This window comes from Triplophysa rosa, linkage group LG5, assembly GCF_024868665.1.
Source record: "Triplophysa rosa linkage group LG5, Trosa_1v2, whole genome shotgun sequence".
Taxonomy (NCBI): Eukaryota; Metazoa; Chordata; class Actinopteri; order Cypriniformes; family Nemacheilidae; genus Triplophysa; species Triplophysa rosa.
Window position 1 is genome coordinate 20,119,435 of NC_079894.1, and position 23,651 is coordinate 20,143,085.

The following is a 23,651-nucleotide window of genomic DNA, read 5'->3' on the forward strand; positions in this document are numbered from 1 at the left end:
CGGTATCGACTGCCAGCAAACAAACGATTTAATTTTGATCTTTATCAGTGTACCAATCGATAAGATGTCATCTGTGTCTTACATCACAACAGAAATATCTTTTCAATAATGAAAAACAGACACGATACCCTAAGGAGAAAAATAATCATGGAGCCCGTGCCATCATGTCTCCAGACAGTTCTGTTAACACATGCTGACATGAATGCACAAAGACATTTTGGACAATAAATCATCATAATTTAGCCACCTGACCAAGTTTGGTATATCTTTACAGTATAATACATAGACAAATTAGGTATTTCTGTCATTACAGAGACTTTTTTCTTTCCCACTACGTTATTAAGCTTCTGTCTCTAATATTTAGAAAAACCTGTTGTCATTTTTACATTTAGAGATATAGGTTGTTGGAGATGGCGCAGTGTCCTAGTACCAAATGTTAGGTTTTGCAATTGACATTTACATTCCCATAATGTAAATGACACGACCCACACAAAAACCGAGTCATCATGCACCATCTTGTGGCCATTGACTGTCATTGCATTTTGTTTGGAATTCACCTGTGTTCATGCCACGAAGGACCAGTAACTACATTTAACACAGATTGTGTTATTGTTCATTTTCTCAATCATGAAGGGAAAATGCTTGTCACTGAACAGTTAAATGCCAAACTAGATGAAGCCCAAACAAGAATAAATGAGAATGTTCACCGTGCGGTCTTAAACAGTATGAATGCATCAGTTGAGTGAGCACAAAGGAAGGATGAGACCAGATGTGTGGTTTCCCATAGCTGAAGTTGGTTATCCAGAGAAATCTTGCTGATTAATGTCATTCAGAAGCCTGGCTGGCTGCCTATTTCCTTATGAACTTCACCAGAGGTACATCACTGAGCAGTCTGTTGCATGGGTCCGATTTGTAGCATCTGCCAAAATCCTGCAAGGACTGGCAAGAACACAAGTGAGCATGATATTTGACCTGATGCATTAAACAACAATAGAAAGTGTGGTTTTGGTGAACACACTGGCATTTCGGTATAAAGGATTCTGGGTTAAAATACAAAAAAGGAGCACCAAGTTTACAAACAAACAATAAACCTCCACATAAACATAGTCGTCTAAAATGAAAGCCTGGTTTAACGGAACAACAGCTGCCATAAACTTTTGTTGCTTATTGTAACAAACCAAAAGGCAGGGTGAAATTACTGTTGGTGGTATTCAACATTGTTGTGAATAAACCTTAGCTTAGACAGTGACTCTTTCTCCGCAGGTTGAGACAAGAAAGCAGCAAGATGTTAGTTATGGTTTAAAATATTTATTCTTATTGACAAAACATGGAACACAACACACCAGAGAGTGAATCCAAAGTGAGTATTAGAATATTTGTAATATAATTGGTAATGTTTTAAAATAGAAAACAGATGTGTAAATTCTTGATTCTGATTTTAACAATAAAAATATTTAATTTACAAATCCATATGAGCATCTGTTCTACTGGTAAAAAAATGGCCTCAAAAGATTAGGCAAAACACAAGTCCCAAAACATAACCCCAGAGATCTTAGATTGTACATTTCTTATTTAAAACAGTGCTTTGATGTTACCATTATAATTTTAGCTATTAAAAACATAATTTAAGATTACGAGTAATGTAATGATATATATATATATATAGTCCAGAATGTATTTTAAAAGTATTAAAAAAATTCACATTTAAAATAAGTCTTCAAGATCATTATAAATAATGTAAAATATAGTTTACTGGACATTGTGTATGGTTATTTGGTCTGCAGGGACCACACAGCCATGACTTGAATAATGTTTTAGTAACTTTCTCCATGCTGGGCTGCAGTTGAGTAGCTCCTGATTACCTAAAGCACAGACATCATCAATTATCATACTGTATGTGGCATGCTGCAAATTCCATCATTTCATGACAAAATCTAATTCTTCCAAAATAAGTAGAAAACCTGAATGCTTAAAAAATATTTATATAAAGTTATTTTACTCTGTTTGGAAAGATTTTCTAAAAGCATTCTTATGACTGGAATCTGTATTTTACCCTTTTTTGTTTGGTCAAAGTTTGTTAAGATGAACACCATCACAGTATTAACTATACATGTAATTTCATGAATTTAGAATAGTAATGTACAATATTGAGTATTCGGTGAATATTACATGTTAATCATTGTTGTTTATCAATAAACTGTTTGCTTTGTATTTGGTTTTAGTATTTTTGCTTATTAAAATATTGTGAATAGCAATACACCAGAACAATACACAGACACAATACTACAGAGACAAACAAAAAATAGAATAAACTGTGAAATGGTGCCTTGAAGCACCCAAGGTGTTTCCAAACCATTTTAATTAAAGGGTTCCTCAGAGAACCCCCTGAGGGTTCTGCCGGTGTGGCAATGTGAAGAACCCCAAATGGTTTCTCAAAGAACCTTTAACCTCTTGAGACAAGAAAATGCCAATGTTAAGTCGTTTCTTCATTACCCAGAATGCACAGCCCATCCTGTGCTCTTGTGATGCCCACATTGATTTGATTTTCATCACCCACGAATCCAATGTGTTCTGAGAGCCATTCCCTCGAGGGCAGAGGGTCAATCTTTTCACTAGAGCAGGAGCGAACCACTGACAGAATCACATACCGCCACTCGCTACCTGCAATTATAGTACATTATCACATGCTCGCACAATGCTGGTCAGTTGAGAACACGAACAACATACAATAGCAAACTTTTCCGTTAACAACCTATTTTCGAACTATAAATGGTGCGATTTCCTGTAAAAGGATGAAGTCTAGCCGTGTACCACTGCATCCATATCATTTTCAAATAGAAATTTGTGACGCGTGGGGCCACTGGCAGCCAGAATTCGCACCATGTACAGGCAGCCTTATCAATGCAATTTGATCATTAATCTAATCAGCATTATTGAAATAATCAGATACAGAGAATATTATACACATGCAGAGAAAGATGATTTACAGTAAGAGTTTCACCTTGACTCTTTGTAATGGTGGTGACTGTGATTCCATCCAACTGTCGTCTACCTTTGAGTTTTTCTTTGATCTGGGCAACTTGTGCGTTATAGGGTGACAGAATGGCAATGTTCTCCTGACTCACACGACCCACTGATACCAGCTGAGCACAAATGTCAACCTGCTCAATGACACAAAAGCCTTTTTTAGAACCATCTAGACTCACTAATTGGTGTACAGTATGTGTAAATGTTCCAAGTGTGCCTGTGTTATTGTTCACTTACAGCTTTTTCAACCTCTGCAAAGTTGGCTTTCGAGTTCTCGTTCCCCCGTGCAGTTGAAACAACCAAACTGATCTCGACACCTCTAATATCTCCAAACAGAGTGTGTTTGCTTTGTCTCATACTTTCAGTTGTAGCATGCAGCATACTGGCACTTTCATCTACTTGAGTTTTCAGCATACTCTGGTAGTACGCCTCCGATGGGAATTTACAGATGTCTGTATGCTAAAGAAAGAAACCCACAGTAAATTACTGTACTGATTATTTGTGTAACATGTATGCACATGTGTAAGTGTGTTACCATTCTGTACTGGGTGTCTAACAGTAATGCTCTATTCATGTAGCGTTCAAACAGAGAGTGTGTCATTCCAAGTCGCCGTACGTGCTCATTCTTCACAATTGGACGCAATTGCTTGTGATCACCCAACAGCACAACCTGATGATGATAAAGAGTTATTCTGAGAGTACATTTATATATAAACACCTTTTTAGAAGCTGTCCGTTTGCGGCTAAAACCTTAATTGTAAATTGACAAATGATAGTAACATAAAAATGCTCTACAATTATACTTGTTTGTTTATGTTTGGATCAGATGAGTCGTGACTCGGACCTTCTCGGGTTTGAAGCTGACCAATGGGACGAGTGTCTGGGGTTCTGTTGCCATTGCACACTCATCGATGAGGATCTGTCGTGCACTGAGTGACTTTGTAAGGTTGGGGGAGGCGGCAGCCGTGCAGGTGCACAGAATCACATCATGCCTTTTCAACTCATACAGACGTGCAGAATTTAACAGCTTCTTATATCTGAGGAAACACACAGTGACGTGACATGCACACAGTGTGCACACACACTGATGTGCATGCATGCATGCAAATATACTCAAGCATGTCGACAAACGTTTTATTTTATATATTTTATTAGGGTCTACTTATTTGCGAAAATATGCTATGGTTAGAGATGGGTGATGGGATAAAAACCACGAGGCAAATCATGCGGTAAAAAGGAACATGTGGCAAAAAGGAAGTTAAAGAAAGTCACCAGTTAGGAGTGACAAAAATATGCAGAATTTATGGGGGTCTTGGGGGCCATTCACATTTCGTGTCGTTTGCGAGTGCATATTTGTCATTTTAAATGTAGATGCGCAACAATCATGCACAAATAGGGAGCGACGCGGTTGTGATGCGCATGCCGTGCGACACACTCATTTTTCTAGGCGCATCGGCGCCGCATCGAGATGAAAATATTTCAACTTTTCAGAATGCCACACACCCACTGCAGGTCATGTGACAAGAACCAACCAACCAATATAGACAAGCTCAGTGAAGATAGAGACACAGATGATCACAGCATAAATAAATCTAGTAGCAGAGTTATTGCAAGGTATTTTTTAGTGCATACAATCCATATGATCCGCATTTTAGACGTTAAATGTGAATCGCCACTTAGACAAACAGAAAATGACAACTCATCTGGTGTCATAACGTTAGCTATTGTAAGGTTTTGCCGATTTCCTAGGTTAAAAAAGTGTTATGTTATTTTAGAAGACAAATGATTGTAGAGACACTGTGCTTTAGGTTGCAATTGACATTGAGCATTTTATATTGAAAAGAAATATGTACTTACTCCTCAATTTCTGTGTGTGAATGTTGCTCATTTTGATTTCTTTTGTCTTTAATTTTTTTATCAAAGTCCAGTATAGCTGTGGCAAAAGGATTGTCACTTCCCCGAATCCTGTGATGAAGTGTTATGCCCCTAAACGTAAGAAGAGAGAGCTTAAGTAGGACAAAGAAATAAATGTTACTATTGTAGAGTATTAGAAATAAACATGGAGATGAAATAAATATCAAATAATACATTAATGTAATAAAATAGCCAAATGATGTTTGGCATCTTATAGTAACCTATGAAACAACTAAATATCTGATGATAAATGCACATGACCTTAAGATGTAAGGAGTCTTAAGGAGTTGTATGCGAATAAGCAATAACAACATGTGCTGGTAGAGCAGCCTTATGTTATTGCTTTGAATACATATATTTTTTGACACCAAGGATATAACTTCAGTGTGATAAATTGGCATAGCATGATCAGTTAAACCATATTGGAGGATTTGGGTTGTTTTGTTAATGTCGAGGCATCTCTTGTACCGTTTTGTGTGATTGTTTGATTGTGATTGTCATCTGCAGTACCTGAGCTCAGGTTTAGAGCGTTCCTGACGCAGTGCTTTTTGGGATAACTGCAGGTTGCTCCCAGGATAAGGAAACTCCTGCATTTCCATCTGTCTGCTGTACACACGTAATTGCTTCAGCTTGTCCCCAAACCTGAGCAGGTATTCTGTACACACAATCAAGCATAAACAGATAAATACACGGAAAAGTCTCCTTATTCCCTAAATTTCTCAAAATAGTACTTGCCTGCAACTACGTCCACAGACTTGTTTGAGGGCCCACAGTACAGAATAACCTCTTTCTTCTCTTTGTCTTTTAACTCGTTTAGATTCTGAGGATTATTAGAGTTCAGCTGAGAGAACCAGTACACTATGTAAGCTCCAACAACTGTTTTTCCTGTTCCTGTAAAGCACATTTTATACATTTTATAATGTTTCCTAATGAAACCGAAAAGTTCCTATGTCTTTCTTTTAACAAACGTTGCTACTGCTCAAAAACAGCTGACTTATGGATAAGTTAAAATACATTATTAATATACTTTGTACTTATTTTTTACATTTACATAAGCTATGAAATAGTGTGAATGCTCAGTGTGTAACCTGGAGGGCCTTGAATGAGGGTGAATTTGTTTTTCAAAGCTTGTTCCAAAGCAGTTAACTGGCTTTCATTCAGTTTAGGCAGACCTTGTGGTACTGGCTCTCTAATGAGTACATGTCGGTATACAGCTGGCTCAGAACCTGTGAATTTTTACATCCATAAGGTTAATGGACTTGCACTATTACTTAAAGGCATAGTTCAACCCAAAATGAAAGTATTTGTAATCATGTAGGCCAACTCACCCTCATGTGAACCTGTATGACTTTCGTTCTGCAGAACACAAAAGAAGATATTTTGAAGAATGTTGTTAACCAACCTCTGGCACCATTGATTTCCATTGTATGGACACAAAAACTGCTGAGATATTTCTCAAAATATTTCCTTTTGTGTTCCACCGAGGAAAGAGTCATATACAGGTTTTGAAGGACTGAGAATAAATGATAGATGTATAATCCATTTTTAATCTCTAATTATGTATAAAATGTGTTAAACTCAATAAGACACTAACATACAAATATACATTAGAATCATTGTATTCAGAAACGTTCTTCAAAACAATGCTTAAGCTCATACATACCTGCTTTCACAATCCGATGTCCTAGTGCAATATTTTTAACAAGTTCATTAGCTGTGGGTAAATTATTCACAGCACTTTCCTTTCGTCTGGATGAATTAAGCAGAAAATGTTAAAACCATTATTATATTTGGTATAAATAGTTATAATAATGATAATGGATGTGATGTAATGAGGTTGATCCTCAAATGCTTACATGTCTGGAAGAAGCTTAGGGATCACTTCAACTGTATAGGTGGTGTCCCTTTTGACTTTTGGAAGGTTCGTGGATGCATACTTCATGTTAAAGTGTATAATTTTTGACTTATTGTTTGGTGGTATATCTAAACATTGAGTTGTCACACCGTGAGCCACCCAAGTGAAGTAATCTGGATCAAGCTCTGACCGGTCACTCTGAACTGAGTTTAGCTTCTGAACTCTTTTTCGAATACAAAGAAAGCACTTGGCCAGGTCAAATTCAATTTCCCATTTCTTGATATTTTCTACAGGTAGAGTGAAGGACCCAGAGAGGCTTGGGGTGGTACCAACAAAGGATTGCTCCCAGTCTATGTGCACTTCCTCTATTACAACACAATCACTGTCATCTACGGCAGTCGCAGCTGACTCCATTTCACACAGTGGCTTCCATATCTGGACGTAATCTTCTACATCGTGGTAGGTAGGTTTAGATCGGCGGTTTGCATGTTTGGAAAAGCATTCAATAGGACTGTGAGTGTGTTCCACACAAATCTCGAAGTTTGATCTGACACTCAGTAGTTGTACAGTTGGTGCCCAGTAGCCTCTTTCCCTTTCTGAGGTCAGCTGGACCTGCAAAGTGTCTCCAGCTTTCAAACAGAGCGCAAACTCGATGTAATGATCCTCTTCAGACGTAAATGTGCGATTAGGAACCAATCTGGAATTATCGGGCACATCATCGGTCTCACGATGTTCTGTTACTTCTGCTGCCAATATGAGGCTTTTCGCTTCTTTCCACCGTTCTTCTCTCACTGCCTCTACAATGGCATGCCAGATGCTCTGCTGTATCTCTGAACAGAATCTCAGGTTCCTTTCTAGGCAGTTGGTTGTCCTCATTGAGTACATCCGTTTTTTCCAAGTCAGTCTCATTTGGTTTTGTTGTCTATCAAATATTGGTTGATCTTCTAGCTGTAAATCTCTGTACAAAACAGGAAGTTTGTCTGGGTATGTTCCTTTGTCGAACGGAAATGATAATTTGAAACTTTTGCTTTCAGGCTGAACAACTGTGACAAAAGCTAACTTGTACGTGCTTTGTGTATGTAGACTGACAGCAAGGCAAAGTGACTCCACTTTCCTTTCAAACTCTTGTGCCTTAACTTCTCTTCGTTTACTCTTATCACACAATAGGTCGATTTCTATCTGTGAGTACTCAACAGGACGATCGTCGAGAACTGAATGCATGAGTCTCTGAAGAACCACGTCTACGTATCGGCGTATGGGTGAGGACACGTACGTGTATGAGTCCAGATGTAAAGAATAATGTCCAACTAAGGCCTTTTCGCAAGAGAGTGAACGAATGAAGAAAGCTTTGTCGAGACTGGCCCTTAACTGAACAATGACTGGAAGAAGCTGTGGATGAATATCATCTGTGGAAATAAGGTCAGTCATTTTGTAAAAGTCAGACGTCAATGCCGCTGACTCTATCTTTTTCCACACTGATGTCAGAATGATGAAATTATGACTGTCCTGTTCATTGTTTAAGTCGAGATGTTCCTCAAGTTGTTGGAGGAATCCACGCTCCTCATTATCTCTCCTTATTCTCCTTTCCAGTTCCGGTGAAGCTGTCACTGGGCAGTTGTTTGGGGAAGGCGTTACTTGATCAATCAGGTGTTCGCTAGCACTTTTGAACATCAGGTATAGTTCTTCAATCATTAACCTGCATTTGCTGTCTTCTGACGGGCCGGGGTCTGCAGGATTTGAATTGTCCACATTTTGAACAAGTCTGTGTTGTTTGTGATTAAGTGCAAAATGGTAAACCGCAAGGATAGAGCCTTCTAAAGAATCTAACTGTCTCTCTTGTTCATCTGACTGGTTGATGATGCTGTCAGCTTCGCTATTGGACAACAGCTTGTTTGAGTTAATGGAGGAAAGCACTAACTTTTGCTCTACAGTTCTGCCTGTCATCTTTTCTACTTTCAGAATCAAAGAAATGGCTCGTCGATTTTTGCCTGGTATCAAACTCCACACGTTTGATTGTGGATCTGCTTTGTGAACTCCAATTTCAAAATGATATTCCGAGTCACTGACGGAGATGGCATCTCTTAGGTTGGCGTCAGGGTTATTGTAGCCTGTGGCCGTGGGAGAATAAACAGTGAAGGTGAATGTGTTACGAAAGTCCACACGGTTTCTGTCGATATGATACGTCAGGAGGGAGGAAAGAGGAATAACATCTGTATGTCGATCATTGATCTTCTCCAATTGCTCTGCTGTAGGAGGAAGCTGACATCTCAAAGGAGTGCAGAATTTAGTATTTGGGTTCTTGGTCAAAAAGTCTGCCACAGCGTGGTTGAACATTACGTTAAGCTCCTCAATCATTAGGTTAGCTTCTCTCTCCCCTGGATTCCGATGTTGATCAGGTTGGGCATAGGTCCAGTTTTCGTGAAGTCTAGCTTTGCGTTGTTTTCTTGCAAAATGATAAGCCACCCTGACACAATCCTCCAAAGTATCAAACTTTAGCTCACCATTATAGTGACTTATTATGTTCTCCGCCTCCTCATAGGTCAGCTGTTTATTAGACTGTATCACAGAGAGCTTAAAGTCAGTTTTTCTTATTTTGCCGGACTCTTTTTCCACTGTGGTAATGAGGGAAATGACTTTGCGCTCTTTACCTGGAAGGAGACTTAGTAAGTTAGTGGTAAGATGTTCTGGAAACATAAACACAGGTTTTGTTCTAGAGCTGTAAAAAGTTGTTCCTCTCTCTTTTGCATCGCTATCAAGAGGCCTGTCCTTAGACACAAATCTAGCAACATCTGCAACATGAACTCCTAGTTCATAGCAGTCTCCCAGATTGTTAACACTTATGGCATCATCCAAGTCTCTTGCTCCTTTTGGATCAACAGTAAATGTTTTTAAAGTTGTCAAATCTGTTCTTTTGCTGTAATCGGTTCCATCGATTTCTGTGGTAGCCAATGCAGCCTCTTGCATTGGATGAAGGGGCATTAGTTGGAACTCTGACATTAAAATTTTCATTCCCTCTTCTACAGTTGTCCCAATTGGTAGAACATCTGTAACGTTGCCTAGTGGAAATGAACAGTGGGCTTTCCAGGTCAAAGTCTGAACAACAAAAACATATTCCTTTTTTGTGTTTTCATCCAGAGGAAAATGTCTTAGACATTTCCACTTGCTCCTGTCGAGTTTCCATATTGGAATAAAATTGCGATCCTTCTTGCGCACTAAGATGCATATTTTGGTGGTGTTGCTGGTGATGGGTATCATTATCTTGGTGACATAGTTTTTGTCAGTTTGCTGTGGCTGTTTTTGGTATCTTTCATACTCTAGCGTGCACACAAATGAAGATGATGCTGCTGCCCTGTTTGTGACTCCTAACACGTTCCCATTAAGATATCCTTCATCATGACGGAATCCTGTCTCAACTACAACTTCATCACCAGGGAAAGACATGCCCATGTTTTTCCTTCCTTTAATAGCAATGTGTTCAGTTGGGTTGTCATAAGGTACTACATAACCTGAATGGTATCCCTGCATTACCAGTTCACCGTGTCTGTACATAGCGGGCCGTTCCCTGACCAGTTTCAACAGGTCCTCCTTTTCACTAGTAGAGAATAAAATTCTCTTTTGGTCATGGTGACCTTCATTGTCTTCATCAGAGTCTGTGTCAGTATCGTAGTCCTCAATCATCTCTTTCAATATAAGATCAGTTGCAGGCTGCACATCGTTCTCAATCTTTTCTACCTTTTCTATCTTTTGAAATTTTGCAATTTCCGACATGTCCTGTCGTAGAACATCTCTAGTCAGGTAGTCAGGTGTGGTGCTGCCCTTGCTGATGCAAAGTTCTATGAAGGACTTCCAGATCCTTGAGCACTTTCCAAAGCAACAAAGTGCACCAGCATCTCCAACCACAACCACCAGTGACTGGGCTCGGGTTATGGCAGTGTTTACTGCATGGACATCATTAAAAAACTCCAGACAGCTTGACTCTGATTGAAGAAGTCTGTCTCTGGTATGAACAGTTGTTATAATGATGACCCTGAACTGCTTTCCTAGAGAACACATGATATTCAAAAAATAAGTTGTAAAACAAACAATTATCGAACAGTATACTTGCAAAAAGCGAAGCGATACAAAATACAGATAAATGCGTCTCCGTGTGGATGGCCTCTTAATGTGTTGTGTTGCCTTCTTGAGCATCAGTGAATGTTTGCAGCTTTGGAAAACAGCTATGTATGAGGTGGTGTTTACATTAGCCCGTTGTTGTACGAAAACGAAAAATCTGCGTTTACACTATACTACTGAAAACGCATGTCAAATGACCATTCAAACACGCTGGGCATGCGCAAACAAATGTAAACAGTTGTATGGGCAAACAAAAGTTCATTGTTGATGACAGTTGGTTACTAGTCACAGACCAACCAGTACAAAATGAACATGATGGCAAAGAAAAGCAAGAACATCTTCGCGTTGACTACATTAGATGAGGTAATCCATGTTATTAGGCTTGTTTGATTTCATCCGGCACCACGCAAACCGAACTACGGATGACATCACATTACTGAGTGAGCCAATTAAAAGCATTCGGCTCTCGATTCTCTCTCGCGTTGCTGTAATGTATCCGCGTCGATCCGTGTACACAGCGCAGCTTGAAGTTAAACAAGCCTGTTGTTTACACGGTCCTTGCGAGGCTGGTCATTATCGTCTTCAGGTAGCGTAATGGCTCATATGACAGGGGCTTAACGAATCAGGGAAGCAAACGCAATGATACAGACGACCCAATCAGTAAGCGAATGTGGGCAACCACGCCTGCATATTCTAAAGTCTCACGCTGCGTCCGAATCGCATACTGTGACAGTACATACTGAATTTGAATAAGTACCTACCTATCGGCCGTTAAAACAGTACGTTCTATATAGTAAGAGTGGGAGTAGTATGAATACATTTCGGACATACTGCGTCCACCATGTTTTATGGTCATTTGACCCGTATGCTCTTTGACCTATACCATATTAACAACAACCTATATGTGAGCGTTGATAAAAAAATTATTTAGTCACAAGAAATTCATTTATTGGCACTTTAAAAGCGGACGTCTGCCTTAGTTTTCCGCTATATTTATTTGATTAATTTTTTAAATTTGACCGTTGCTCTGCTCCAGTGGCATCATGGGATAGAGAAGTGTCCATCCGATCCACACTCACGAATCTCAGCCCTAGACCATCCGGGTATTTCTCGCATACTGTTTTTCGCATTACTGAGGTTTCGAACATACTATTCATGACTCAAACTTTCAGACGCAGCCTCAGTTTTCGTCTGTTTACACAGAAACGCAACCCCGGGGTTTTCAAACTAAAACGTTTCCAAAAGTCTCTATTTTTGGGGTCGAAACTTCTGGAGTAGTGTAAATGCCAGGCATAACCGTAGCAAGAGTAATGCGTTTTTAAAGGAAAACGCAGTAGTATAAAAGCCACCTGAGTCTCTCAGTTGTTGTCAATGTGAAAATATTAATCTAAACATCATGCAATCACTGTCGAAAAGGGATCAAATAAGCTGGAAAAGTAAAGTATGTGCAGTGTCCGTCCAGGTAAAATCACACAGTATCAAAGAATCAAGGGTATGTAAGCTATTAAACTGGGCTATTTTTGTAGTTGTCATTATGTCTTGTGAAAGGCAGTACTACATTAAAAACAAGCAGGATTTTGTATGATCCCTATTATTTTTTAAATAAATACTAACATTTTGCACATTGTTGTGCAAAGATGTGTGTAAATGTATGATACTTTATATGAACACAATGCTCTTTGTGCCTAAACACCTTTGGTGCTTAGCCCCTAGAAATGTATTTCATACTTTAGACATGCAAAAAAAAATTTTTAATCACCTCCATGCCATTTATGACTTGTGGATGTGTGAAATACAAAACAAATCAAACAAGCCCGTGATGTTGAATCACAGTGCTTTTATATTCTTTGTCCTTTATTAAGAAACTCATTGAGGTGTCAGAGCGCTAGCTCAGTGGTTAGCGCTCCAGACACATATACATGAGCTGTTGGGTCACGGGGACCCAGGTTCGAGTCAGACCCTGGTCATGTCCCGATTCCTCACCCCGTCTCTTACCCTCATGTTCATGTCTGCCTCCACTGTTCACTCAAGCCCCCCCAAAAGAAACTAATTTAGAAATCAATGTTCAGTAGAACAGTACCTTGAATGTTTGCTAAATTCTGCACTGATATCCCATTAATTCCTTTCCTCCGGAGATGACTTTTGATATCATCAACCTGAAATGCAAATAAAAAAGGAAAGGTGTGTAAAACTTGGATTAATGGATGAAATGAGTATATAGTTTGTGTAAACGGTTTCAATGGACACACCCGCATTAGTTAACTTCTGGTCTGTGTTTGGTTATCGGTCTGCCTAGTAGCTAGTAATATATCAATTTATATTCATATTTTATAGTATATTTATTGTATCGGATTAAATTAAAACTACTTAATATTTATTGATTCTTTGCGGAGGTCTACCGTAAGTTAAGTTTGGGCCACATAATGTTTGTTTGTTTGTGCACTGAAACCGTCTATAAGCGTGTTACTTTTAGTATCAATACTGGGTGATTAACACATCTCTTTGTTTAGTTAAGCACAACACATTTAGTCATTTTTAGATCAGCATTGTGTTGTCCCTTTTATTTATTTGACACCCAGTCAAAACAAAAAACACAATGTGTTAAAAATTCACAACACAAAAAAGTGTTCATTAATAACATGTTCTTTTTGAAAGTGTGGTACCTGCTGGCCTTCACTTAACACACAGATCTGCATTGGTTCCTTTTTACCCCATTCCACTGGCCAAACGGTCACAAGCTCTTGGATCACATTTATCACGCTGGTGACCTCCGCACGGTTGTACCAGGACATGGAATTGGAGTTCAAAAGACACTCTCCTCTGACATGGTGGAACATCAGAGGGTATAGCTTGGGATGACGGGGAACATCACCTTTGGCCTTGATGCCATCGCTTACATAAAAGTGATTGGATACAAAGTCCACTATTTCTCCAGTGGAACGGTAGTTCTCATTGAAGATGATCCGACTTTTCTTTGCAATGTTGCTGCTGTGATCTTGGTAGTAGTGGAAGAGGCGATTTAGCAACGTGTGATCTGAATGTTTGTCATTTGTTACAGAAAAAAGTTTCGGTGCCATCTGCATGTGGTCTCCTGCTAAAACCACTCGAGTGTGCTTGTCTGCTAACCCAAGAGCCATGAGTGCTTCACATTCCAACATCTGAGATGCTTCGTCTATCAGGATGTGGCTGAAAAAATCTTCAGGAAGGTTGAGCTCGCGAAAACGTCGTGCCATTGATGTGGTGGTTATGATGATGCGATGTGACTCTAAATGGGAGCGTGTTGGGAGGATAAAAGACTGTCCATCGGGAGAATAGTGACAATATTTACGAGTGATGTCATCGGTTGCCATGACAGCGGCCCCACCTTTGTTTGCCTTTATCCTGAGTATTTTGAGATTTGGATGGCCGTTTGTAATGTACGGATGGAAGTGCACTCTGACATATAGATCTGCAGAGCTAAAAGTAGCAAAACTGATCATTAGATTTCCTATTTGTTGGGTAAGGCAAAATACATTTAGCTATCTATATATGAAGAGTTCAAATGCAAAACCCTCTAAGACAGTCAGATGATTTTTCGTTTACATGAGCATTTTTCATCAGGCTCCTACATTTATTTTTAGCAATACCAGATAATTCAGACCGGGTACAGTCTGGTACTATTTAGACATAAGCAAAATTATTTAAGTTACCTATACTATGTGTGGAGAGCATTCCCTCAACATCATAATATATAACTATATAGATATACAGTAGATAGATCAGTATGATTACATGTTTTATGGACAAACGTGTTTTTAATTTTCATGAATCATTTTCACTTTTAATTTTCATTATGGATGAGACAATTTTGTAAGTGGCTTTAAAAATAAATAATGCCTTAAAACCTTAAGAGGAATATTTTAACCACCAAATATTGACATTCAAGCCATAAATATGGTGAAAACCTTTGGTAAAAACTATATATATATTTACCTGTTGGTATACGTGCAGATGAGAACTCTGGTTTTGGGCTTTAGGGCCAGCTGTATAGCCGCTGAGGCGAGGCAGTGGGTCTTCCCAGTTCCAAACGGACCGTATATCAGCAAGGGCGCTGCAACTTTGCTGGCCTCACACTTGCCAAGGATAAAATTCAAGGCAATTTGCTGCTTGTTGTTGAGTTCAGTCTGTCTGGTCGTGCTCACAGGGACACAACAGTTGCTGAGGTCAGGCAGAACAGTGTGCAAGTCTGTAAGGTGGTCAACAGCCTGGTGCATCTGACAAAACCACAGTCTGTCCAGCTGAAACTGAACCTCCATTTCACACCTGCTGCCTTTCTTCAGCTGTAGCTCGGACACGCACTTTGACGATAGCTCAAGAACGATGTGACCCTCATCTGCAGCCTGCCTGAGCACCCGCGCTTCATACACTCGGTTTGTGTGCTCCACGGGCGCCGCTGTATGTCCTGTTGTTTTCAGCAGAGCTGTCCTCACCCCTCGTTTGAGCATCAGCCCTTCAGGGGTGTCTGGTGTAAGTGAACAAGAGACCTTGAGAGTAGCGCACAGCCTCCATGGAGCAAAAAACTGCGATGCATTCAAATCAGAGAGTGACGCGAGTCCACAAACATTCAATCTGAAAGTTCAAAAAACAACACAGGAGTGACCATAAATATAGCCGCAATTACAGGCAACAAAAACATTGTGGTTATCATTGTACTCGTTCAAATGTTCCAAGTAACAAATATAAGTACTCAGGATATGCACAAATTATTTCCAAAGTTTGGCATTATTTTTTTCTGAACACTAGTTGGCGCTATTCCAAAACAACCAAGGCGAAATCAGGTGTAAACACTATTGACTTTATGAAGTCACACTGATCTTTGAACAGTCATAGACTCCAGGAGCTATTGTCAGTTACAGGCTCCTAGTAATAAACAATGCCGCGCCTGAATGAATCACGTAATGTTTGATAGCTTTGTGATCCTGTACATGTTACTGTCTTCCTCAGTTGGATTGTGAGCGACGTGCTGCCATTGAGTCTGTTCTTACCCATTCCACCTATAGAATTTGATGTTAACGCTAATTTATCTCAGCTATGCAACAGCAGCCCTGCCCATGTTTCACTCAGTCCTGACAGCAGCAATTGACTTGACTGTAAAAAAATATTTTAATGATTTCTTTACCCACATGGTTTGCTCGGTTGAGTGGTTACACCTGTTTGACAGTGTCAGAATCATCAAAGTCCATGTTGATTATTAGTGTGTTTAGCTCCTGAAACTTCTAAACCATGTATTTTAATGAGTACTCACACCAGTCTCATTCTACCATTTGCAAGTAAAATTTCTATGATTTGAATTTGCCATAGAAACGTGATAGAACCTCAGCTGCGCTTGAAAAACATTGTAGATGTGGATAGTTCAACCAAAAATAATAATTTTGTCATCATTAAATCATCCTCATATCATTCAAAACCTGTATATGGTTCTTTCTTCTGTGAAACACAAAAGAAGAAAAATGTCTCAGTGGTTTTGTGTCTATCAGTGTTTTTTACCAACATTCTTCAAAATACCTTCCTTGGTGTTTTGCAGAATAAAGAAAGTTATACAGGTTTGGAAAGACATGATGGTGAATAAATAAATAAAATTCGATTTTTGAGATTTGTCCTTCCAAGACTTAAAGCGGAAATGAACCATTCGATCAAATGTACATTATTTAATAAACTTATTTTCACTTAAATAAAAAAACATGTAACAGATTCGATACATGTAACCTTTTAAGAAAAAATGTGATGTTTTGTTATGGCTTTTGGAGCAAGGGTGCCGCCATCTTGCAGCGCCATGGCATGTGACATCACCGGGTTGGTTCGCGACATTGCAATATTATCCGTTTGCAATACCCTACATTGAGCAGTGAAGAAAAACAAGTATTGCCTTACTTTTTGAATGCGCACTTTTTAAAAAAAATGTTTTAAAATGTATGGAGACGAACTAGAACGAGCTGATGAGCACATGATTAGTCTTATTAATCAACAAACATTAATTTCATAACGTAAGACGCAACGTGATGTAAACAACGCTTCATACAATAAGCGTTTATGTGGCATTTTGCCAGAGTTTTCATACATATGTGCATTACATTGTGTTACTAGTTCAAAGCTACGTAACATATTATATTATTGACCGGCGATGACAGTTAGCTTACCTGCTGTTAACAGGGCATTCCAGTGTTTCCGCTCGGACATCTTTAAGAGAAAGCATTGCCACCTCCAACACGTCCACCATAATATAGTAAATGTACGCACCATGGTGATGCAGAAATGGCCACGCAATACACTCACCTAAAGGATTATTAGGAACACCATACTAATACGGTGTTTGACCCCCTTTCGCCTTCAGAACTGCCTTAATTCTACGTGGCATTGATTCAACAAGGTGCTGAAAGCATTCTTTAGAAATGTTGGCCCATATTGATAGGATAGCATCTTGCAGTTGATGGAGATTTGTGGGATGCACATCCAGGGCACGAAGCTCCCGTTCCACCACATCCCAAAGATGTTCTATCGGGTTGAGATCTGGTGACTGTGGGGGCCATTCTAGTACAGTGAACTCATTGTCATGTTCAAGAAACCAATTTGAAATGATTCGAGCTTTGTGACATGGTGCATTATCCTGCTGGAAGTAGCCATTAGAGGATGGGTACATGGTGGTCATAAAGGGATGGACATGGTCAGAAACAATGCTCAGGTAGGCCGTGGCATTTAAACGATGCCCAATTGGCACTAAGGGGCCTAAAGTGTGCCAAGAAAACATCCCCCACACCATTACACCACCACCACCAGCCTGCACAGTGGTAACAAGGCATGATGGATCCATGTTCTCATTCTGTTTACGCCAAATTCTGACTCTACCATTTGAATGTCTCAACAGAAATCGAGACTCATCAGACCAGGCAACATTTTTCCAGTCTTCAACTGTCCAATTTTGGTGAGCTCGTGCAAATTGTAGCCTCTTTTTCCTATTTGTAGTGGAGATGAGTGGTACCCGGTGGGGTCTTCTGCTGTTGTAGCCCATCTGCCTCAAGGTTGTGCGTGTTGTGGCTTCACAAATGCTTTGCTGCATACCTCGGTTGTAACGAGTGGTTATTTCAGTCAAAGTTGCTCTTCTATCAGCTTGAATCAGTCGGCCCATTCTCCTCTGACCTCTAGCATCAACAAGGCATTTTCGCCCACAGGACTGCCGCATACTGGATGTTTTTCCCTTTTCACACCATTCTTTGTAAACCCTAGAAATGGTTGTGCGTGAAAATCCCAGTAACTGAGCAGATTGTGAAATACTCAGACCGGCCCGTCTGGCACCAACAACCGTGCCACGCTCAAAATTGCTTAAATCACCTTTCTTTCCCATTCTGACATTCAGTTTGGAGTTCAGGAGATTGTCTTGACCAGGACCACACCCCTAAATGCATTGAAGCAACTGCCATGTGATTGGTTGATTAGATAATTGCATTAATGAGAAATTGAACAGGTGTTCCTAATAATCCTTTAGGTGAGTGTATATGGTCCAAACCAGCCTCCTGACAGCAGATAGACTCTAACACGGTAGGCACCCGTAATGACTTAATTGCTTTAAGAATTAGTCATTAGAATGGAATCCAGTTCTACAATAACCTCACCCCTAACCTGATTATCCATGCTGTAATGACATTGTGGAGAGTAGATGAGCCCGAAAGTGGACATTGTAAGCTTTACACAGATACTAAACTTCAGTGGGTAATTCTCAAAGAGTGAGCGAAGTTTGTAGGCGCGTTTCTGACCATTTTTTTTATCTTCACAAAAATAAAGTTTTGATATATTTACGGTAGGAAATTTACAAAATCTCTTCATGGAACATGATCTTTACTTAATATCCTAATAATTTTTGGCATAAAAGAAGAATCCATCATTTTGACCTGTACAAAGTATTGTTGGCTATTGCTACAAATATACCCACGCTTCTTATGACTGGTTTCGTGGTATAGGGTCACATTTGATTTAACTTTTTAATCAACATCAGGATTTTATGACTTTAAATTTGACTGTAGTCTCATGTAAGAAAATGCTAAGATGTGTTACCAATGCTTTTTCACATACCGTCCAGTGTGTGTTACTGTAGTTGGTGTAGTTGCGTTGAAGCCATGTGCATTGTAAAAAATGAACTACGTAAATAAAACAAGCCTGACTGAATAATGATTAAAATTATACAAAGTTAGCAAAATTAGCAAAGTGCTGTATTAAAGTATCACTTTTCCAAAAAGAATTTCAATTCAACTAACCATATAAACATAAATGCAAACAGTAACATTTACAGCACAGCAGAAACTGATAAACCAGTTACAGTTGATTTACTATTTCAATAGGCTGTATATACTGTACCTGCTTATGAGCTTCTCCTCTGCTATTTCCTCTCTAAACAGGAAGTCATGGGTTCTCTCTTTGTAGTTGTCCTGGTAAAGAGGGGAACTGTGATCCGTATAGAAGCTGAACTGCAGGTTCATCTGAGGTGGTTTGTATTTACTGAGCAGCAGCTCCAGCTCGTCTTCCTCCTTCCTGTTGAAGAAGGGCACGATGACCCTGTTTCCTCTGTCCCAGCGTTCATTCCGGACATTTTCAGCACGTTCGCTCTCTTCTTCATCCGGCTTGGCGTGAAACTGCTCGCCTACTCTCACCTTTAGTTTTCTGAGCAGAACCGGTCGGATGTCAAAGTCAAACACCAGCCATTGCTCGTACACACCGGGGCAAAACGACAAAAAGCACACGCTCAGCTCGTAGGTGGACTGCGAGGAGCGGAGGTGGTGGCCTGTGGTGTGTGTAATTGGGGGCAACGTGTTCTTCACATTATCACCCAAAGAGAAAACTGCACCTCTCTCCATTTTTAACAGAGCCACATGCTCCAGAGATCTCTAGACAAACATAAATAAACACATGCGTGTGAGCGTACATGTGCACAACTGTTGCATAATACAGCCGAATGAAATAGTAGTGTATATCGCTGACCTCGGTGGTGATTTTGAATCTCCATGTGATTTCTCCATCTGTTTGTAAACAGTCCAAACACAGATTCTGATCCTGTGTAACGGACACATCATCTACCTGCTCGGAAAGCTGCAAAATATACACACATTTGACAGTAAGTGTACATAGATTATGATGTTTTGGTTTCTTCTATAGAGAATATGCATTGATGCCCCACGGGGGCGCGCTCCGGCATGACGACACGTCCATACCCTCTATGGAAAAGACATGGGATATGCCCACTGTGCAGATTTGGTAAAATTAGGTTTAGATTATGTGTGGTTTGTTGTGTAATTTGTCATTTTACCCACAATAAGGATTTCATTGCTGCTCTTTCTGTACTCCTCCAGCAGTTTCTCCTGGTACGATGAGGGACTCCGAGAACTTGAATGAGCAGCCCCTTGCCTGCTCTGTTCATTCAGTTTCTTTGTCTGATTGAGCGAAAGAATCAAGCTTTTGAGGTCCAGATTTGTTTGTTTTTGCAGGTTCCACACCGCTGCCTCCTCTGCGCTCCTGGCAAAAGTGCAGCGCTCACGATGCACAACACACCCCGCATCCTCCTTAAAAAACCAGCACACCTCATATCGACTAGGTCGTGGATATGAGGGTCGATGGGATACAGGGCTCCATCTGTGACCTTTGACCTTGGCTTTGACCAGCACCAGGTCTTGAGCGCACCGGTGAGACACTGAGAGGAAGGAGTAGGAAATGCGAGAGCGTCTGTGAGTGCATTCATTGCAGGCAGCTCTCAGCTCATACACCTGCATGAACTCCTGCAACTGAGCATCTCTAGACTGCATTGTAAACATTGCTGCAATCTCACATTCAGTCTGTCATAAACATCCTTGACCAGCAGATCATCCGATCATCACTTCATTAACCCCTGAAGTGAGGAAAGAGAAGTTAATTGGACAACCTCTGTATATGACAGAGACGCTGTACAGATGATATTTACATTTATAAAGGTCCATAAAACCAACAGTATAATCTCTCAACATTTTTAATTAGAGTTGTAAGTACAGCAATGAATAAACAGTGCAGTGTGCCACGGGTTGTTATATGTCAATAATGGATAATGGAAGTGTAAATAGAAAAATGCGCATTTTACATTTAATTAAAGTGCCTTTGTAAATATTACATAAAGCTCGTGCTCATTCTATATTTATCCTTACCACGTTATTGGAAATCTTCCTACTAGAGATACACTGATATATCGGCCAATAATTTTTAAACAGCCGATGATCAGGGCCGATAATATATCCTGTCAATCAAAAGCGGGCAGGAAAATGTAATGAATTTGTGCTCTGTACAGTCTATAGAAAATTAACAGTCATTATATGACTTAATAACATTCAGAGAGTTCCAGAGGTTTCAAAGACACGGCTTAGCTTAAGCCAGGGCTATGCCTTAGTTGAATTAAGATATTTATGTTGCTTTTATAAAAATACCTTAGAAGAATACATTACTGGCATGCATCTTGAGACAAAACAATGGCACTGATATATTTTAAGATATTTCTGGACAAGTTATATTGAGTTAAGACAGGTCACACATTCATTTTAGTCTGGGACTAGCCTTAAGCCTTGACTGTGAAGACCGGGCCAAGAAATATTAATTTAAACTTCAGAATTTAGTTAAAGCGAGTTAATATAACCACCATACTATCGGCATCGACAGATATCACTCTGAATAGTTGGCTATGGTATCGCTGGAGAAATTTAGTATGGGTGCATCTCTGAAAATCCACTCAGAGAACAACTTGTAAATTTCAAAAAGGTTTATTCTTGGCGAAGGAAGAGCTTTAACAAACAAAAGTAAAGATCCCTCTCGAGCAAACAAGTCTTCTCTTATAATCATACACCCACAATGTATACAATTTAAAGAATACACTCTTATGAGTTTAAAGGATTTAACTGCCATGGTTACATTTAGTCTATACAGACTCCCTGTAGTGTAGACAGTGCTTGTTGACTCCATGGTAATGGCAGCATATATCCAAATAAATGTAGATGGATGTCTGCACCCATTGTTCCACCATCAAGGCTAACATACTGTACACATTACACATTAAAATAGAGTTGAGCCAAGGACTCTACCTATTCTGATGACCATAAGCAAGTAAAAAATGTCTTTACAGCACCTTGATTTTTCCTGCAAAGATTACTGTCACAAATGGTGCGTAACACAATCCTATTCAAAACACTGGTAATTCAAAACAAGGAGTCTTTTAATGAACTAGAATAGTCAGGGAAACCATACAAAAGAACACACTCAAATTAGAGGCGAGAACTAAACCCAGAAAGAAACCAAACAGAGTATGTACTATATTCTAGAATTTCTATTACTATAGAAACCAATAAGAAATCACATGGAACCAATGCAATTTAAGCAATTATAATAACTAATAATCCACAAGAAACCTACATGAACATGAACTCATACGTAGATATATAGGCTATCTATGCATGCACTAAAGGACACTAAAAGTAAACATAAACATGATGACATACAGTAAAGATGTTGTCAGAAGTATGCAGACGTCAGCCATTAGATTATCACGAGATACAGGCTGCGTCCGAAATCACCTACTTCCATACTATATAGTAGGCGAAAATGAGTATGAGTCATGATTTAGAATGGATGTACAGCAGCTCTTTCTAAGATGTTTAGCAGATGTTTTTACACAGCAGATGTTTTCCAGATCTTTAGCAGACATATTACAGATGTACCTGTGCTATCTGGGCTCCCAGTCATACTATATAGAACGTAGTGTTTTGACGGCCGATAGTTAGGTACTTATTCAAATTCAGTACGTACTGTCACAGTATGCGATTTCGGCCACAGCCTTAATGCTGGCACCAGGAAATATGCAACTTTGTACACCTGTCTGACTGCTTTATCTGGACCAGTTAAATTATTCATTTACAGTGTAGTGTAAACAGCCATTATTGTGTTTGTGTTATGAAAAGAAAGGCCATGACAGTTTAGTTAAACAGCATTTATCGGAAATGTAGCTATTTTGAAATTTGAAGCATTTGACATTTATTCAAATGTACGAACATATTGCGCTGCTTTTAAACATCAAACAAAAACATGTTTGCAACCGACTACTGTCAATATGAACGACTTAATAATGAATTGTGTTACGCAATATTATCAGTAGCGTTATTACGTACGGTCGTCTGTTGCGTCTCCGTTTTAAAAACTTCAGCTGATAAACAACTGCAACACAATGATGCAATGCGATAATGAAAATTGGCTTTAAAATAAATAACATTTTAATTTAAAAAAAGTGTTACAATACAGACATTTATAAAAAGTAATGAAAAAATAAAACGGACATCCGAAACTGAGATTAGCCTACAATAAAGCGATGACAGGGCGCGTGCACCGTGCACCGTACACACGACACGCGCGAGAAAAACACCGACCATTTTCATAACAACAAACTTATTGCATTTAACTTTAAACTCACCTTTAACATTACGTGTCATATGCTAGCTGCCCTCTACGTGACGACGGATTTCAACTGCACAAAATGCAAATGTTCATCTTTATTGGTATTGTGTAATATTCAGTTCCTGTGAAACTGTCCCAGTGGGCGGGGTTAGTGTGAAAATTCATAGTTCGTTCCGTGGTAGGCGTGGCCTTTTGAACTACGAACAAGCGAATGGAATGGAGTGTTGTCGTCTGTTCTTCAGCTCTTTTTTGATGAATT

The 23,651-nt window shown here is 39.5% G+C and overlaps 1 protein-coding gene across 5 annotated transcripts; it reads right to left on the reverse strand.

The window, feature by feature from the left end:
* Positions 1–1,299: 1,299 nt before the first annotated feature.
* helz2b (helicase with zinc finger 2b) lies at positions 1,300–23,522 on the reverse strand. Of its 5 annotated transcripts, XM_057334015.1 has the most exons (19): positions 23,409–23,522; positions 20,245–20,816; positions 19,916–20,023; positions 19,295–19,821; positions 14,882–15,517; positions 13,573–14,365; positions 12,990–13,065; positions 6,798–10,836; positions 6,605–6,690; positions 6,030–6,167; positions 5,677–5,832; positions 5,452–5,596; positions 4,885–5,013; positions 3,872–4,064; positions 3,563–3,697; positions 3,265–3,486; positions 3,002–3,161; positions 2,494–2,661; positions 1,300–1,862 (listed from the first exon to the last, which is right to left on the reverse strand). In XM_057334015.1, exons 2-19 carry the CDS (start codon positions 20,740–20,742, stop codon positions 1,750–1,752), a joined length of 8,322 nt encoding a protein of 2,773 aa, XP_057189998.1. In that variant the 5' UTR covers positions 20,743–20,816; positions 23,409–23,522; the 3' UTR covers positions 1,300–1,749. The 5 variants fall into 5 exon arrangements, 4 of the variants coding, with proteins under 4 accessions (XP_057189998.1, XP_057189999.1, XP_057190000.1 ...); XM_057334016.1 differs by lacking the exon at positions 23,409–23,522 and having other exon boundaries at positions 20,241–20,472; XR_008962976.1 differs by lacking the exons at positions 1,300–1,862; positions 2,494–2,661; positions 3,002–3,161; positions 3,872–4,064 and having other exon boundaries at positions 3,372–3,486.
* Between the last annotated feature and the right edge of the window lie 129 nt (positions 23,523–23,651).

Excerpts from the sequence above, each read along its gene's own strand:
- helz2b (XM_057334015.1), bottom strand. The coding sequence starts at position 20,742 with ATGTTTACAATGCAGTCTAGAGATGCTCAGTTGCAGGAGTTCATGCAG. Across the intron at positions 3,487-3,562 it reads TAGACACCCAGTACAGAATG|CATACAGACATCTGTAAATT; the intron begins GTAACACACTTA and ends TTCTTTCTTTAG. Across the intron at positions 2,662-3,001 it reads CACCATTACAAAGAGTCAAG|GTAGCGAGTGGCGGTATGTG; the intron begins GTGAAACTCTTA and ends CTATAATTGCAG.